The 19,664-nt window shown below is 35.3% G+C and overlaps 1 protein-coding gene across 3 annotated transcripts in view; it reads right to left on the minus strand.

Annotated features, from left to right (window-relative positions):
- MYOM1 (myomesin 1) overlaps positions 1-19,334 on the minus strand; it is a 158,225-nt gene extending 138,891 nt beyond the window's left edge. Inside the window, exons 1-2 of one of the 3 annotated variants that reach the window (XM_051970392.1) lie at positions 19,050-19,334; positions 10,299-10,667 (exon numbers count right to left, since the gene is read on the minus strand). In XM_051970392.1, coding sequence (XP_051826352.1) covers positions 10,299-10,597 — 299 coding nt within the window. In that variant the 5' untranslated portion in view covers positions 10,598-10,667; positions 19,050-19,334. Of the gene's footprint in view, positions 1-10,298; positions 10,668-16,326; positions 16,714-19,049 lie in introns of those variants that run through there. The other 2 variants (XM_051970391.1, XM_051970393.1) reach the window with 2 other exon arrangements.
- Between the last annotated feature and the right edge of the window lie 330 nt (positions 19,335-19,664).

Raw genomic sequence — 19,664 nt, forward strand, 5'->3', positions numbered from 1 at the left:
AAAAACAGACTACAAATTTCCAAAGCACATGAAAGACTTTGGGGTCAAGGATTTAAGATCTGAAGTTTAAGAACAATCAAGAAGAAAAAACTCCATTCAATCCAATACCCTTGGAGAAGATGTCATTTTGAAGATACTGATGGTTTTATAATGCTGTAGAACTGTTTATTTTTTTAATATTTTTTTAAAAAGCAAATTATTGGCTATATCATATCATATTCAATAAAATATGAAATCTGATAAGTATTGATGTTTAAGGTGGAGTTTTTTAGAATAATTTTAAATGGTATATAAATTTCAAACTCCTTTAAATTTCAATTCTTCCAGCGTCATCTTTGAAATAATTTTGGTTTTTAGTGTGAGACACTTTAAAGTAAAAATGATACACACATACAATAGAAATCCTTCCCCAAAAACATCTTTTCATTTAACAGCAAGTCCCCCACAAGTGGATTCTAACCTTGATGAAATGCTTCATTCAAATTTTATAAGGGATATTTAATTTTTTTTAAGTTATATGCAGTATTATTTCTGTCCCCATTTAAACTTTTTTTTTTTCCTTTCTATATCCTTTCTGAGTTTTAGTTGTCAGAGACAATATGACTTTAAGGACTGATTATAGTATATGGGGATTAGGGGCTTTTAGGGGTACCTATGTGCCTCTGACTCTGTGTGTGTGTAATATATATATTTCTCTATCCCCTGCACTATCATATTGCTTATAGTACTGTTTCCTACATTGTAAATTCCATAGTTGGCATGCACATGAAAACAATGATGACCATGTTACAAGGTCTTGCCTTGGACATGCTATACTTACAGCAATCAGAAGGAAAACAAACGAACAAAAAAAACAAACAAAAAACCTATGGCTAATACTCCTTGGAGTCTCTCTTGATCCTGTCAGGGAGAAGAGGGTTTTCTCTTCTCTGTACTTTTTTGACACTGCTTATGCCTCTATTGTGTACATAATAACTACAAGACAAAATTGAATGTTACTTAAACTGTGAACTTCTTGAATATAGTCTCTTATCTTTTAAAATCTCCCTCAGTATTCAGTGTTTCATATACAGTAGGTATTTGATAGGTATTAACTAAAACCATATTTGTTGAAATTCCTTAGGAATTCTATATAGCAATAGTAACCAATCAAATATTAGTAGTAACAGCAGCAGCAGCAGTGGGAATAATAGCTACATCCTCACATACATCCTCACAATAAATATGTAAGTTAATACTATATTATCCCATTTTGCAGATTAGAAAGTTGTAGAAAGCCTCCCAGGCTGTGTCTAAAGTTAAGGATCTTCTCCTTGCTAGCTCCTTAACCTTAGATAAATCACTTCAGCCCAGAGATCTTTTATTATTAGTTATTAGTTATAATTATTTATTATTAGTTATTTCATCAAGGAAGTAGGAACGTTTACTAACCACAGGTTCAAATAGCCAGAACAAGGGGAGCCTTCAAATAGACAGTGGGTACCAGAACCTCACCAATTTCTCTTTGGCTGCATTCTCTCTTTGCCTCTTCTATCTTAATGGATTGATGGATTTCTAATGTGGTTTGATTCCTTCATTGATACTGAGAAACAATGCTGTAAGGGGAAATGTCTAGGATCCTGGCTATCAAGATTAATATGTGCCCCTGTGAAAAATAGGCATTGGTTCTCTAAATTTGATCTTTTTTTGTTTTAGATGAAGGAGATTAATCGGGAAGCTAATTTGTGAGTTTGAAAAAATCAAAAGAGTGAGGCTCCAGGAGTTTGGGAATTTGGGTCTATGTTGGATTTTATAGCCAGTCCAAACTTAAAACTCTGAGGAGAAAGGAATAATCTTCAGGGCTAAGGCTAGCAGAAGGAGAAACAAGAATTCATCCAGAAGATGATTGCCACAATCTGGAAGTGAATATGGATTTTATGTAGGAACTGCTAAATGCAATTCTATTCCATAGAGATCAAGGTCAGATAGGAAGAGAGAATGCCCATAAGCTAGAAAGAGAAACTAGTTATATTTTTATTATTGTTTTATCTTAAAAGAAAATATTCTGTTGTAAAGACTTGTTGACAGTAAGAGGATAAAAGGAACTGAGAAACTAGTCACTAGCACCTAACAATGGGAGGAATACAACTTGGTAGGGGCTTGAACAGATGGCTTTAGAAAAGAAATCAGGATCAGAGTACTACTATAACTATGAGGCATATACATAGTAGACCTAATTCTATGCCTGCCAGAGCACAGTTACCCTGTGTGGGGTCTCATCCAGGATAAAATTCTGCCCTTCACATTTTGAGGAAGCTTTCAAGTTTGTATATCTAGTTTGTCAAATCATAGGGAAATTGGATTGGGGAGGGAAGGAAGAGGCAACTATTTCTTTGATTTAGGTTATAATTCTGCAATTGGTTTTTCCAGTGTGTATTTTCATTTGAAAGTTCCTTTTGTAGACTTTGGGTAGCTAATTAGTATAGTGAATAAACCTGAGTTCAAATCCATATTCAGATACTAGCTGTCACTTAACTGCCTCAGTTACCTCATCTATAAAAATAACTGGAAGAGAAAATGTTAATGTTTTCAGTATCTTTGTCAATAAAACCCCAAATGAGTCAAACACTACTGAACAATAACAAACAATAAATTTGCAGACTTTTGTATTTATTGTTTCATTGAATGCTTATTATATTTACCATATAATTAAATGAATCCTGAATAAGGTCCTCCTGACTCCCAGGCTGATGTTCTATTCACAGTACCATCTAGCTGCCCCCATTTTTTGTTTTGTTTTAGTTTAGTTTTGTTTTTTTGCAAGGCAATTGGGGTTAAATGACTTGCCTAGAGTCACACAACTAGGCAATCTTAAGTGTCTGAGGTTTAACTTGAACTCAGGTTTTGTGAATCCTGAGTTAGTACCAGTGTAAGGACTAAAAGGAAAAGTATATAATCCACATTATTAAAATACTGGTGCCCAGATGAAAAGTGCTTATGTTTTCTTTTTGCTTTTAAACAGATGTAAACTGCTTGTCGTATTGCAAGATCCTCATGCACTACAATTCTATAGGGTATAATTGGCCTAAGGACCTAGGAACCCAAGTAATCAACTCTTAGTACTAAATATTTTTCTTGTTAGCTTCACCATTCTTTTGGGTTTGTTTTACCTTATTTGATTTCTATTTTCTCGGAGCCTCAGTTTAGTCTTTTACAGTTTGGGAAAAATAATAGCTCTGATCTTACAATATGGTTGGGAGAATCATACATAATGTACATAAACTGCTTTACTGAAAACTTCAGAACATTATTTGTCATCTTTTACAGGAAGATAAAATTCTCTCATTCCTTAGACTGTGGTTCGCCTCAGTCTGTGGTCACTGTGGCACTTTTGCCAGTGGCTACTGCATTTTCAACATCTAAGCTTCTCTTGTCTCATCCAGAAACAGTGTAATAGAAAAGGTCAAAGTCCACTGGAGAGACTGTTTCAGCTCTCACAGAAACCCTGATCCCAGTGGGGAAGCTCAGTTATGCTGTGCTGCTGCCTGGCCAGCAAGAAGGTGCAGACTCCACTGGGGCTATAGCCTTGCAAAAATGACCTGACATTTTAACTAAGAGGCACTGGAAAACATCACCCTTACTTCTGGACTTTCAGCTGAATTATTCGATTCATTTCATGGTTCACTTCTTTAAGCAAGGTTTCACTCACCTCTGGGTTCCTCATATTATCTCAACCTAAATCAAGCATGAATTTAATCTATAAGAGGCAACTAAGAAATAAAGACTTTTTTTAAGACAAGGAAACCCAAATTGCAAAGAATAATTGCCAATTAATTTTATAAAATGAAAAGAGTTCACAAAGTCCTACTTTTCTCCTCCAACAAACAAGTCAAGAGATATATCAGGGTAAGTAGAGGGAGAGGGGTGAAAAAATAGATTGGGACCATCCTTAGATTGTTCTTCCTGTATAAGGGATTTGGGTCTTTGTTATTCTTCCTGCAATTTAAAGATTTTTAAGGAGACATTGTTGACTTTCTGTCCTCATAAGATTTCCTAAGTTTTCCCTCTAGCCTCTCACTCTCCTGACAGTGTCACTGTTCAGTATTTTGAATTTTAAATTTTAAATTGATGATCTCAAGTATTTTCAAGAAAATCCTGGTATTTCATGGTGATTCTTCATTACACGGTTGTAATTTATTTGTTTTTTATACTAATACATAAATAGAAATGTGATTTTCTTGGAGCAGAATTTAAAGAAACACTATGTCCTCTTCCAGCAGGCCTTGCAAAGGAGACAAGAAAGCATGACCTTGATTTCTTAGTCATTTTCAGTCAAATCCAATTTCCCATAAAATTTTAGTTCAATTTGGTTTTCACCAATAAGATTTAACCACTTATGGTTTTGAATTAATATATATAGATTTCAGAACTTATACAATTTCAGCACTAATTATTATGCAAAGAATTATAATAAAGCAAATGGCTACATAGAATCTAACTATTGTCTGCTGGAAAGAAGACTAATTTGCTAGATTATGATCTTCTAAAGCATATCTCCAAAGTCAATGGTTCTAGAATCCATCAAACTAGGATGACAAGAAAGAAAAATGACAAATACTAGAGAAACTGTGAGGAAACACTGTTGGTGGAACTGGAATTCTGGGAAGTATTTTGGGACTATGCTCCAAAAGCTATTAAACTATGCATACTTTTGACCAAGAAATACTGATCCAAGATCCATCCTCCAAAAAGGTTATAGAGTAAGAAAAATGATCTAAACATATAAGAATATTTATAGCAACGCTTTGTTTGGCAGTTAAGAATTGGATGCTGAGAGGATACTCATTAATTGGGGAATGGCTGGACAACTTGTAGTATATGAATGTAATGGATATATATGGATGGAATACAATATGGAATGTGCTATAAGAAATAATGAAGGCGATAGTTTCAGAAAAACCTGGGAAGACTTGTATGAACTTATGCAAAATAAAATGAGCAGAACCAGGAGAATAATTTATACAATAACATCAATATTGTAAAGACAATCAATTTTGAAAGGCTCAGTGATTCTGGTGAATGCAATGAACAACCACAATTTCAAAAGACTCATGAAGAAGTATACTATCCCCCCGCCCCCAGATAAAGCTAATGGATTTAGACAACAGATGGAAGCTTATTTTCTTCTCTTTTTTCTTTCTTCCTTTTTTTTTTGGACAGACTAAGATTGAAATTGTTTTGCATGATTACACATTTGTGATGGATTTTATTTTTTCTTAATGGGTGGTAGAGAGAGAAGAATGAGGAAGAGAATTTGAAAGTGAAAATTAAATTAAAATTAAATAAAAAGAAAAAGTCAATTTGTTCAGAAACAAATAAGCCTCAGCCTCGAAGTTTGATGGATGGACATTAAGAATTGAGATCTTTCTTCCTGAGAATGCAAAAGAACTCTGTAGAGATTCTGAATTAAACAAAGTTATAACTTGCATGATGGTAAGGAGGTTTGCCTTAGGATTCCTTCGAAGGAAGGCATGCTTCTTCCAACAGGAATTGCTGGTACAGGAATTGTTCATGATTCTCTGTGCCAGGAATAGATTTGGATTCAGGAACACCAGAAGAGGATGTGGTCTAACTCTCACTTCGGCAAGGAATAAGGGTAGATAGAATAAAGGAGAATTCATTATCTTTTCCCTAAAACTCCTCCTTATTCACAATGTTTTGATTACTGTTAAGAGCATTAATATCTTCTCAAGTACAAAGGCTCACAATCATGATGTCATCCTTGATTTGTCACTGTCATATACCATTAATCTATTGTCGTATTGTTGATTCTACCTTTACAGCATCTTCTGTATCCCATCTCCTTCTTTCTATTCATTACGCAACCATCTCAATAAACCATTCCTCACACCTATATGAAATAATCTTCCAATTGGTCTCTGCCTTAAGTCTTGCTATTTCTACCTTCACAATATTTGTAAACTTCTTTCCTTTGTAGCTGCCTCATCATCTCATATTTCCATGATTACAATAACTTTGCCTCCACTCTCTCCCCACTCCAATCCATCATTTATTCACTCAACTGCCCAAAGGGGTTTTCTTATAAAATCAGGCCTTACAATGCCATTCCTCTACTCAATAAACCTCAGGGTCTCCCTATTACTTCCAAAATCAAATCTAAAATCCTGTTTGTCCTTCAAATCCTTTACAATCTAGCCTCTTCCTATCTTTACAAAGTGTATTCAATGACATGCCTACACTGTTTGCTTGCTGTTTCTCACACATAATCCTCCATCTCACAATACCATGCACAAGACCCTGGGTCTGAAATGCTTTCCCTTAAGACTCAGCTCAAGTCTAGTTTCCTTCAGGAGTGCTTTCCTAGTTATCTCTCTACCTCCTACCTCCTTTCCTCCCAAATTATTTTCCATTTATACTCTATATGTTTTGTGTGTTCTTAATTATTTGCATGTTGTCCACCAATTAGAATGTGAATTCTTTGAAAGCAAAGAAGGGGTGTTTTGCTTTTCTTTGTTTTGCCAGGACATTTCCTGGAATACATCAAGTGCTTAATAAATGCTGATTGGCTGACTAACTGACTGAATGAAAAGTCTCATCCCAAGAGTCCTGGGCTAGTGGAGGTCCCCCAGCATTCCTGGGAGGGGAGTAAAGATGGGCTAAGATGACCTCCTGAAACTAAATCACCCTTCATATCACTGTCATCTACCTTTAGCCCCTGTTTAACTATTTTTGTTTGAAGAGAGAAAAGGGAAAAAATTCCTAGTTATATCTCTGGAATCTAGTTTTCCTAAGAGAAACAAAGTGAAAAGATTGAACTACATGACCTCTAAAACCTCTTCCAGCTTGAACATTCTATGATTCTAGGAAAGGGATGATGAGAAATATATTCCAAGGTTACTATTTATGATGAATATAAGAAATGCTAATAAGGCACCTGAAGTGCCTTTTTGGCAGTGAAGATGAAGAAGATCTCAGTTCTGACATGAGCTCAATTAGCTTTTCAGACCCAATTCTAGCCATGCCCAAAGTTAGAATCTGGATGTAGGGGCTTCTTGATCAGTTGCTATTCTGTGTCCAGCAACTCCAACAACCTCACTTAATTGATGATAAGAATACAAGTTGGGAACTGGATATTGCTTTTCAAAAAGGAGTCATTTCAAATGAGTCATATATATGATTTTAACTATCATTCTACTCTAACAAATTTTAAAAAAAGATAAGTAGGAATGGAAAGAATTGTGAGGGTTATCTTCAAAAAAAGAATTCTCATTTCCCATGAGGGTGCTTATCTAGATTTTGAAAATGGCTATGAATTCTAGAGGGTACTTACTTCCAAAAGACTTAAAAAAAAAAAAACCATTCTGGAAGCATGTTATTTATGTCTACAATAATAGCTAAACTGACAGATAAGTATTATCTACTAGGTATTCTCATAGAATATTCATTTGTATATGACATTGGGGACCAAATTAAGAAGAATGCAATTTCATGAATGTTTAATACATAATATTTTTTGAGAATTTTTCAATAGCCAAGAAAGCAAATCATTCTTCTGTGTTACAGCTCCAAGCAGACTTTCAGACAGTAATGATTAATGGTTACATGTTATGGAAAATGCCTAGCTTCTTCAGGCTCCTTGAGCACAAGCAGTACAGGAAAATAGATATCCATGGTGCCTTCCTCCTTTAGAATACAACAGCTGTTTTCCTTATCAAGAGGAACCTTCTGGATTTGGGTTTTATTTTTGGCCACAACCACAGGGCATTTTTTAGGCAAAAGAAACAACATATAACTAATTTTTTTCTAAATTTTCTTTTAAAGTAGTGAGTATTGTCAGCCAGGCCACTTGAAGCCACTGCCTACAGTGCTACCCTGAAGGTAGTTCTGAATTTGTGGCCAGCAATTATGAATATCCCAAGGCAGAATCTGACCCTCTGAAAAGAAGCTTGTAAAATGATCCTGTTCTATTTTACACTAGGATTCCAGAACTACAGCCTCATAAATTCCAGGTTTACACTAACAGATCCTGGCTGAACATACCAGCAGCTGCCAAGAGTTCACTGACTAAGCTAAGAAAATGGCAGCCCTGTATCCTAGGCCATATTCCAATAGCAAAAGGATTTCTGCCCTCAAGCAGTCCAGCAAATGCCTTCATTAAACCAATTTTTTTGTTCTTTTTAGAACATGTTTTAACTTCTGACACATATGGTGTATGTTACAGGGCTAGATTCTGATGGAATTAAGTTTTGTGAGAATTAAAATGACAGAAAAGGGAAATTGGTTGGGCTACCCCTCCCCTATTTCAGTGACAATTATAAGTCTATCCAAAAAAAGTTTTTTTATTTTATTTTAGTTATTCACCTTAGCTCTCAAATTGCATGTGTGTATGTATATATATGAGACTTTATGGCATCTCATAACTGAATGTAAGAGTTGCAAAATTATGATTTTTATCAGTAAATATTATATATCATATATAATATATATGGCATATATATAATATATATCAATAAATAAATATATATATAGTATATTTATTTTATGTATCTATATATCCAGGGTCATGTAAAAATTTCTCTGTTGAAAAGGGGTTGAAAGTGGGAAAAGTTAAAGAAGTCCTGCCCAGTCAATCTGGATTGATCATCCTTCTCTAAACTGACCCTATGCTTTCCTGCAGGCCCTACCTTCCTCATTTATTTTCTATTCATTCTTCAACTCCTAATTTCAAGCCTGAACTTCCCTCACTATTCCACAAGACCTTCTCTAATCTGGCTGTTAGAAGGAAGTTCTATTTTCTGAATTCTCCAGAACTCAGTTGGTACCTTGCTTAATTATACTTTCACATTTACTTGGTTGTTAGTCATTTGTAGAATATGATGAATTCCTTGGTGGGGAGTACAATCTTCTTTTTTGTCTTTGTATGTTCATTACCTGGAACAGAACACCTTTGCTGGGAAATTACAGGTTATATTTATATAGTATTTTTAAAGTTTGCAAAGCACTTTACATATATTTGATTTAATCCTCAAAACAAATGGGGCCAGTAGGTACAATTATTATCCCCATTTTACAGATAGGGAAACTGATGCTGAGAGAGGTTAAAAGTCCAATGATTAGATCCTAGTCACATAGCTAATAAAGTTCCTGAGAGAAGATCTGAATACAGATCTTCCTGACTATAAGGCCAAGACATTAGCCACCAAACCACTAACTCTCAACTTAAACAACAACTACACACTTATTGAATTGTTTGATCTACTAAAATATATAATATATTTGTAGCCATTCTATTTGGGATAGAATTCTGGCTGTGCCCCTTTATTACTTATATGACCTTGGATAATTTATTTTATCTTCTGAATTAGCAATTTCTTCATATATAAAATGAAAAAATTAACCCAAAGACCTTTAAGATAGAGAGAAATATTCTGGATTTCTTTTTTTAGATAGAAATCATTCTATTTGTCCTATTATGATTTGAATTGATTTTGTGTTACTATATTATCATCTCTCTTAAATTGTAAGAGGCTTAAAAATCTAACTCATCTTTGTGCCCTTTCTGTATCTATCAAACTTCTGTTAACAGAAGTTTGAGCTAATTTCTAAGGTCCTCACCATTGGACCCCAGTGTACCCATTAAGCATCATCTTTTACCCCTCTCTTCATCCTTATACTCCAGTCATTCTGGACTATTCATCATTTCCTGAATCCACTCCCTTATGCTCCCTTAGTGCTTAGTGGCTGAAGTTTTTTAAAAGAGAGACAAGTTTTTAAAGCTAAAAGAAATGAGATATCTCATGAGATAAAAAGCCAGAAGAATTACCAGATTGCCTATCTACTTATAAATGCAATAAAGGCAGCTACATTGCCTCTCTTCTCTCACCAAGTGATTGTTCTAAGTCCTGTGCTGGACCTTGATTTAGACAGTAGCCAAAAAACCTATTATGAGAATTTAGATCATGTTTTCTTTGTCTATTACTGCTGTTCTTCTAACATCTGATAAAGCTTCCCTGCTAAGAGAAATATCACAGTTTATAACTCAAGCAAGATCCCAGCATGCAAACATGGAAGACTGCACACTGTGACAGCAAATGGAGATAGACAAGAACAGAGACAAGAACAAGATAGCCATTGTCAGCATATCCTTGACTGTCCAAATCAGGAGGCCATGCCTCTGACAGGTTGATGTGGTCAGGCCTCCCAGAGAAAAGAACCCTGTTCTCTATCCCATGTACCAAATAGCTAGGATATTTGAAATGTTCCCTCTTTTCCCCAGTTTTTACTAACTTTTTACTTACCCAAGGTTGTAGCCATAATCATAGGCTGAGGATGCTTTACTACTGACTTCGGATCCTAAGGAATAGGCTGCAGATCCAAGACTGTAGGCCTGGGAGCCCTGTCTATAAGCCGAGGAGCCATAGGCCTCAGAGGCCTGGTGGTGGGCTGAGGACATGTGACTATAGGCTGTTGAGCCATGTGTGTAGATGGCAGAACTCTTCTTCTCCTGCTGATATTGGCTCATGGTAGACCGAAGATCTTTACTGCGGTACCCTCGGTCATAGTGCTCATGGTACTTCTGGTAGAAAGGCAAAGACATAGTGTGTTCCTATTTTGTACAGTTCTTTATGGTGGTTTGTATTAATTAGAAGTCTCGAAGGATAGATGACCTACAAAAAAAAAGAAAGAAAATGAAGAGCATTTTAATAAACAAATGAGAAACTAAACAACAACAATATTTTCCTATTGGCTGAGATATTATTCTTCATACTCTTATCCTTAGATTCTTTTCCAATAAAAGAAGCAATCGCCCCATTCGCATTAGACATGGAAGAAGAGACTCGAGTTTCCTTTAATGTGACCATTTTAATTATCCTATAAAAATCAGACATAACTGAATAATAATATTGAAGGTTTAATTAAACTCTAACTAATGCAATGCTTTCTATGTCCTTCTTTGGAACAAGCTCCAGGACTGTTCCCCTTGGCATTGGTCAAGTTAGTTTAAGACAATATTTCTTAAGATGATTTCATTATTTATTTTCTACTTAGTCTCACTATTTTGTCTTAGATCGTTGTTAGGAAAATCTCTCCTTGTTTCCAAAATTGTGAAAATTTTCAATTCAGTCAAAATGAAGTAATTTTTTTTAATAGAACTCTGTTCTTATTAATAGTAGGTTTCATTTCTTAAACAGAGATAAGAGCTCAAATCCTGTCTCTGCCACTTTCTACCAATGTAGCCCTTAAAAAGTCAATAAACTTCTCTTGGTTTCAGTTTCCTCACTTGTAAACTGTTGGGCAAGATAATCTCTAAGACCCCATTGAGTTCTAAATCCTACAATTCTATTCACTTCATGTTGAATGCATTTTAGCTTAAATATGTCAATGTTTTTCTTTAAATATAATGCCCAGATCTTAATATAATGCTGCTTTGAAATTGATAAGTGATTTATAAAACTCACAATTCACAAAGGATGTGTTATTAATATTATGCATTTGTCATTGTTCAGTTGTTTCAATCCTGCCTGAGTCTGTGATCTCATTTGGGGTTTTTCTTGGAAAAATCACTGGAGTGGTTTGCCATTTTCTTCCCCAGCTCATTTTACAGAGAAAATGGAGGAAAACAGGATTACGTGACTTGCTGAAGGTCACAAAGCTAAGAAGTACCTGAGGACAAATTTGACTCAGGAAAATGAGCCTTCCTGACTCTGGGCCTGGCACTCTATCTACTCTATCACATAGCTTCAACATAATTAAAGGAAAAAAAAGCTACAGCCCTCTGTAACAGGAAGAAGCTTTCCAAATACTACATACTAGTAGCTAGAAGCAGAGAGCAGCACACTTACTGCCTTGAAGAGCTTCTATGGCTAAAGCTTGCAGATGATATCAAAGCTGGATCAGCAACCAAGACACCAGTAGAGATGTCTAGATGAGCCAAGACACTAGAGAATGAAGATAATGTAACACCCACTGGAAATGACAGCAATTTATTGTCATCACCAGACGATATGGACAGCTCTTCAGAATCAGGCATGTGAATTGCCCTTGCTGCGTATGCATGGTCCCTAAATTTGTGCTCTCCACATGTATGATTTGGATACATAATCTCTTTTCATGAATGTTATCTGTCTGCTAGTCTACCCTACAGGTAGTGTGGTAACATATGAGACAATGTACACATCATGTGCAAGAGAGGGACCTTTTCTTTTCACTTTTTTATTATGTGTAGGAATCATCAGCAAAGAGGTGATAGTTGAAATCACGTATGATATTACCAAGGATGAACAGGGAGGAGAGAACAACAACAACAACAACAACAACAACAACAAAATTAACATTCAAGTAGCACTTTAAAATTCTGTAAAATATTTTATTTTGCTATCTTATTTGAGTTTTATACCAGCAACGAGGTAGATAACGTTATATTCATTTTACAGATGAAGAAATACTTAGAAAGGCTTATTGACAGTCATATGAACTATGATAATAGTTGAATATATTAAATAAGGTCTTTCTGACACTAGGTTTAGCATTTGGGACCTTATGCCAAGCTGCCTATGTAAGTAAGGACACATTTTAAGATATATATCTTAAGAATATTTACATTAAGCACTCAGCAAATGAGACAAAGGTTGTATAGTAAAACAGGTAGAAGAAACAAAAGAACTTCCCTTGGTATCTCTGAACCAAGGGAAGATCCTATCATAGAGTAGTCAACAGTATCAAAAGTTCCAGAGAAGTAAGCAGGATTGGGTACATCTAAAAATTTAAAAAGACTATTTATTTCATTAGCAACCTGATGTTAAGTGGTTGAGGAGAGTTTGTGAGATTGTGGAGCTGGAAGTGGAGTACTCATTAATTCAACTTCCAGAGGTAATGTAATTCTGAGAGAGAGATAGACAAAGACAAGGACAGAGAGAAAAGCAGAAGCAGAGAGAGATTGAAAGACAAAGAAGAAAGAAAGAAGAGAGAAAGATTGAAAGAGAGAGAGAGAAGAGAGAAGAGAGAGAGAGAGAGAGAAGAGAGAGAGAAGAAGAAGAAGAAGAAGAAGAAGAAGAAGAAGAAAAGAAGAAGAAGAAGAAGAAGAAGAAAAGAAGAAAAAAAGAAGAAGAAGAAGAGAGGAGAGAGAGAAAAGGGGAGAGAGAGAGGAGAGAGAAGAGAGAGAGACAGAGACAGAAACAGAGACCGAGAGGAAACAGAGAGAGATGTGGGGTGGGGAGAAAGAAGAAGGGAATGAGATTTAAGATATTACTGTCTTGGTGCATGACTGGAATGAATGAATAGGTTTTTAGATTTGAGAAATTGAAGAATTAAGAGGTCAGGATTTTACAGATCATTGGCATGACTGATGTTCCTGAAGAAGAAGCCAATGGATATTATGGAAAATAAGGCCATGAATTAAGTTGTGAAGGCTTTGAAAATGTTGTAAGACCTAGAAGATGACTGTAGCAAGAATAAGGAGAGGATAATATAAGCATACTGCATGTACTTTAAAAGAGAAAAGGTCATTAAGAAGAAAAGAAAAGTAAAGAAATAGTCCAGAAATAGGAGTGAAGAGCAAGGTATATGCCTGTCTACATAGCCCCCTCTCCCCCAACCCTATAAGTCAAGTGACCTCTAGAGGAAAGATTTCAAAAGATGCAGTGTCTTCAGGTTTCAGTTAATAATATTGATTGCACTTAGATGCCTCAGTGGATAGAGCGCTAGGCCAGGAATCAGAAGATATGAGTTCAGATTTGACCTCAGAAACTTCCCAAAGACAAATTTCTGCTCTAAAACAGTAAATGAGGATAATAAAGACACTATCTACCAGGATTATTATGAGAATTAAAAGAGATAATATATGTAAAATGCCTGACACATTATAGGCACTATATAAATGCTAGCTATTATTGTTGTTGTTGTTGTTGTTACATAGTCAAGAATGGAGGGGAATTTGCTGACGAGAGGAATTTCTACTGGGGATAGTGGAATGGACTAGATGATGTCACCCATCTACAGCCATCCCACCAAAGTGGGACTGGGAAGTCATCATAACAATCATAACAGAGGTGAGGGATTGGGAAGACCGGAGCATGGGCAATGCACATAAGGATAAGAGATTGGATGACTAAGGTTAAGGAGCTGGGACTTTTGCAGAGTTCGTCTGCCTGGAGTTTGAAAGAGCCTATAGCATATTACTACATGCTATGTGTGTTAGAAGCCAGGGTGCAGCTAATCCAAGAAGGTGTTAAGAATTTATACTCTGTATACCTTGTTTTAATGTGCATATATCTGTGAAATATTTTGATCCTATTCTATTTTATTGCTTCTTTTTATACCAAAATTTCATTTTTATATTTTATATTTAAGAACACATGATAAAATAATAGAGAAGAAATGGAGTTTTATTCTGGATTTGAAGTTAGGACAATTTGAGTTTACTGGCTCTGTGATCCTAGACAAGTCATTTAACATTTGTGAGCCTCAGTTTCCTCATCTATAAAAAATGAAAATGATAACAAAGGCACCTACCTCATAGGGCATTAAGAGTACCAAATTAGGCAATGAATATGCAGCACTTTGTAAACCTCAAAGTATGAGCTACATATCCTTTACCCAGAAAACTAAAACTCTCAGATCCTGCAGCTACTGAGTATCTGAGGTAGGATTCAATCCCAGGGCTTCATGACCCTAAGCCAACTCTTTATTCCCTATTGCATGCTATCTCCCATTCATCCTTTGAAACACAAACATATTTAACCTACATTATTCTATTATAATGGATATCAACTGATATAGTGAATGGAGTATTGGGTCTGGAGTCAGGAAGACTCATCTTTGTGAGTTCAAATCTGGCCTCAGACACTTACTAGCTGTATGACATTGAGCAAATCACTTAACCCTGTTTGCTTCAATTACTTCATCTATAAAATGAACTGGAGAAGGAAATGGCAAACAGCTCCAGTATCTCTACAAGGTAAACTCCAAATGGGGTTTGAATATGACTGAAAAAGTTGGATATGACTGAAACAACTGAAGAACAACAAATTCTATTACAACTAAATCTAACATGGTTTTTAAAAAAGTTGTTTTCATGGCCTGAAAACAAATCAAGAAATCCTTACGTTCATTTTCTAAATCTACTAAAAAAAAAAAAAAAATCCATAAAAGGAATATCTGAGGGCTTGCTAGTAAGAAAAATAGTTGTATTACCTGCTAAGACATGATTGTCTTGATTACTTTTTAATAATATTATTAGTTGCTTCTTGATAATACTTATCAAGCACTACTATATACCAGGCACTATGCTAAGCATTTTTACAAATGTTATCTCATTTGATTTTCATAACAACCTGAGAAATAATTCAATTATCTCCAGTTTTATAATTGAGGAAATAGAGGCAAACCAAAGTCAACTGACTTGCCCATTCACTAGTGTGTCTAATAAGTGTCTGAAGACAGATTTGAACTCATTTCTTCCTGATTTCAGGCCTAGTGCTCTATTCATTGAACAACATAGCAGTCTCTGGTAAGACAGATAGGTGTTTAGGGAGAAATATTAATTTTGAGGCCAGAATGTCTTTGTAAGTATGCAGGTTAACGATGTGTTTGGAGGTGTAAATGGCTAATTGGCAGACTGGCAGAAGTTGTTAATTTTAGTACTATTCCAGAGGAAGCAACCCAGGATTTGGATCATGGGAAGGCCCTATTTATGAGTACTTGAGAAAAATTGCTTCTTTGGGGCTCAGTTTCTAATTCTACAAAACAATAGAGTTAAATTAAATGATACCCGAGCTCCTTCTGATTTCAAATCTATGATCATGATTTTTGATGTGATTTATTGTGTTGAAGAATTATTATAAGGCATCTTGCTCTCCTGGAGCAGTATCAAGAAAATTTTCTGACAGTAACTTCAGAGTTAATCTGCTTCTCTGTGTGCCTAACCCAGGGATTTCAAATTTCCTTTATTCATTTTAGATTTTACACAATTACAAAACTCACCCTCCAGACAACTATTTAAATGGTGAAAGCACAATTAGCTCACATTTACACTGTTCAGACAGAAAGGCATTTCTACTTCCTTGTAGTTCCAGCAATAGTTTATTTTAAAACTAATGCAATGTTCAGTAAGAATAACTGTGCCAAGAAAAAAAAAAAATCAAAAACTGGCTCCTGCCCCACTCTCTTTTTTTCCCATTAGCTTCATCTTTCTATTTCTCTGCTGTTTCCACAAGTCCCTAACAAACTGCTGATCCTGGAAGACAGAAGGAACTACAATCAATCCAGGCTTGTTAAACTCACTTACTAATAAGCACATTCTTCCATGAAAATGTCACACTTACTTACCAAGATCCAAATGAGTAATGATGGTAGAAAGGTTTCGATGTAACGCTGTAACTGAATGATAGAATGAAAATCCACCCAAGCTGAATCGAAGAAAAAAAAAAGAGGCAGGGCTAAAGACTGTATCCTGGGGGTCAGTACAAAAATAATGCCTGTAGTCAGGAGAAAGTCAGGGCCATAGACCTGGCCTTTTATGGCCAAGAAGGCAGATAAATTTAGCAACCAAGTAGGGTGGGGTAGAGGGGAGATAAAAAAGAACAGACAGGGCTTCAGGAATTCAGGCTAGCAAGACCTCAAGACGACATTACCCCCTCTGGGGAGGTCTCACCTCACTTAACCAAAAAGGAAAGATTCATTTTGCTGCAAGAGAGAATGCAATGTTTTTTGGTCAGCAGAATTTTTAAAAGCATGTGAAAGTTCCCAGGGAAAGAACAGTCAATGTTGGGAGTGAAAAGAAGTCAAGTAATTTGAACCTCAGAACATAATTGGAATGTTCATGGCAAGCTGCAGGCCTCAGAGCTCTGTTAATAGCACATGTACAGTAGAGATAAATGAATAGACAATGAAAGAGGAGCAAGGAGAAAACTGGAAGCAAATGTCGTTAAGAAATAAATTAGATAGGACTACTGATGTTGGATCAGCTGTCACAACTTTCTCTCATTTATTTAATATACATTTAAAAGGAGAGTCAAAGGTTCAATGAATGGACTGGTTGATTATACATTGAACACACTGTCCTGTGAAACAAAATATTTCTCTTAATGCAGAGCCTATAGCGCCACTAGGTAGTGCTGAGCCTAGGAAGACCTGAATTCAAACCCAGCCTCAGAAACTTACTGTGTGACCCTGGATAAGTTAGTTTAAAAAAAAAAAAAAAGATAAATACTGTTTGTCTTAATTTCCTCATCTGTTAAATAAGCTGGAGAGGAAAATGGAAGACCACTTCAGTATCTTTGCCAAGAAAAGCCCAAATGGTGTCATGAAGAGTTGGATACAACTAAAAAACAACAATGTCTATAGAAAAGAAAAACTATTCCTAAGTTCATGGATTACAGTGATGCTTATATATCTATTGTTTTGCAGTATAGTGACCTTCTATACTTTGATTTTGTGTGTGTGTATGTGTGTGTATGTGTGTTGGAGGGAGTAGTAACTACATGAATTGAGCTGGAGGGGGAGGGAATCATATCTTCCTTTACCCCAACATGTAATGCTAGGAAGGTCACTGATTTTTTTCTTGGGGACATTTTTCTTACTGGTAAAATAAGAGATTTAAAACAGGAAGTGTGGGACAATAAAGAGAATTATTGATTTGGAGTCATAGGACCTCAAATGAAATATCAGGTGTACTTCCTCCTATCTGTGTGATCCTTAGCAACTAAACGTCTTTACTTTTTTCCATGCTGCTGTGACCTCATCTATGAAGTGACAGTATTGAACTAATGACTTCTGAGGCACCTTCTAACTCTAAATCAATGATCACTTAGAATTACTTATTAAATCTTGGTGTATGGTGTTTCTGTGAAATCAAAAAGACATTGGCAGAAATTCAAACATTTCTGCACAAGACTTTAATGAAGTCAACAATTGGTTGATTCATTCATTCTTTTCAAAAATATATGGGAAAGAAATGAATTTTTAAACAAGGAACAGAAGTAAGAAATAAAACAGGTAATTTTGACTAGTAGAAACTGAAACATTTTTATGCAAATAAAATTAATATATCTCAAGTAATAAAGGGAGTATTATACTTTGTATATGGAAATAAGTCTTTATGTAAAATATTTTTCAAAACAATCAAAAGGCATTTCCAAAAAATAAAGGCTCAAAGAGTTTGAACAAACTTCTCAAGAAAATGCCATCCATTAACAGCCATATGAAAGAATGCTTCTAATTATTAATATTAAAAGAAATAAGAATCAAAATAATATTAAAATTGTTTGAAGCCTCATTGCACTGAAGCCTCATTCCCAGCAAATTGGCAAAGATGACAAAAAATGGTAACATTCAATGTTGAAACGATTATGGAAAAACTCATATATTTATGTATTATTGATAACCTCTGAATTGATAGAAGACTTCTTCAAAACAATTGGGAATTATGCAAATAAAGTGATTAAAATGTACATTACTTTCTAGCCCAGAGACTCTACTGCCAGGAATATACCTCAAGGAAATCACTGACAGAAAAGGTCTCATATAAGCAAAAAAGGTCTCATATAAGCAAAACATTTATAAAAGCACTTTTTTATTGTAGAAAGAACTAGAACTAGAAACAAAGAAGAGACCCATCAATGACAAAAAAAAAAAAATTGTGGAACATGAGAGTAATAGAATATCATTGTGTTATAAGAATGATGAACATGAAAAATATAGAGAAGCATAGAAAAATTTCTGTCAATTGATGCTAAATTTAGAGCCAAAGAACAGTTCACACAATGACAATAAAAAATATAAGTGGAATGAACAACAAACCAACATAAACTGAATGTTACAAAATTATAGAGAACAAAATAGTGCTCCAAAAATAGGTATAAAAAGATATTTCCCTTCTCCCCAATCCTTTGCAGAAATAGAGCTCTATGGATATAGAACATTGCATATAACATCAGATTTTTTTAATGCACTAATTGGTTTTATAGAATTTTTTCTCTTCCTTCTTGATCCCTCAAATATGCCTCCCTTTTTTATTTTTAGCTAAAAGAATTTGCTCTAATTGATCTTACCTGTGGTATATATTAGGGCAGATCGGTGATGCAGTAGAGTGCCAAACCTAGAGTGAAGAAGATCTAAATTCAAATCCACTCTGAGACCTGTGATGAGTTAGGGGGATGTCTACCTCCAAGCATGTGAAGACTTCCTCTGGCAGAATGGAAAGATGAGAACAATCCATTCTAATAGTGATGAAGGTGGATGAAGAAGGTACTATGGAGTGTTTAGACTTTGGTCAGACATTGAAGATATCAAGGTCATCCATTGCACTCCATGCCAGTGTCAGTTGTCCTGACTTTTGTATTGCCACTGCACTTTAATTTCTTTGCAAGGGAATGGTGCAGACAACTTTATGCAACTCTGTCTCACTTAAATCCAAATCACTCACAAGTCAAGATACCTATCCATGATGTCCTTGGTCCTGTTTGAAAATGAAGAAAACACAACTAACTGTGTGAACAAGTCACTTAACTCTCTTTATTCCAGTTTCTTCATCTTTAAAAAGAGCTGAAAAAGAAAATGGAAAATTACTTCAGGATCTCTGCAAAGAAAACCCAAAATGGGATCACAAAGATTTGAACATAACTAAAACAATTAGCAACAATGAACAACGGTACATACTAACCTGG

Source organism: Antechinus flavipes, chromosome 1 (genome assembly GCF_016432865.1).
Source record: "Antechinus flavipes isolate AdamAnt ecotype Samford, QLD, Australia chromosome 1, AdamAnt_v2, whole genome shotgun sequence".
Classification (NCBI taxonomy): domain Eukaryota; kingdom Metazoa; phylum Chordata; class Mammalia; order Dasyuromorphia; family Dasyuridae; genus Antechinus; species Antechinus flavipes.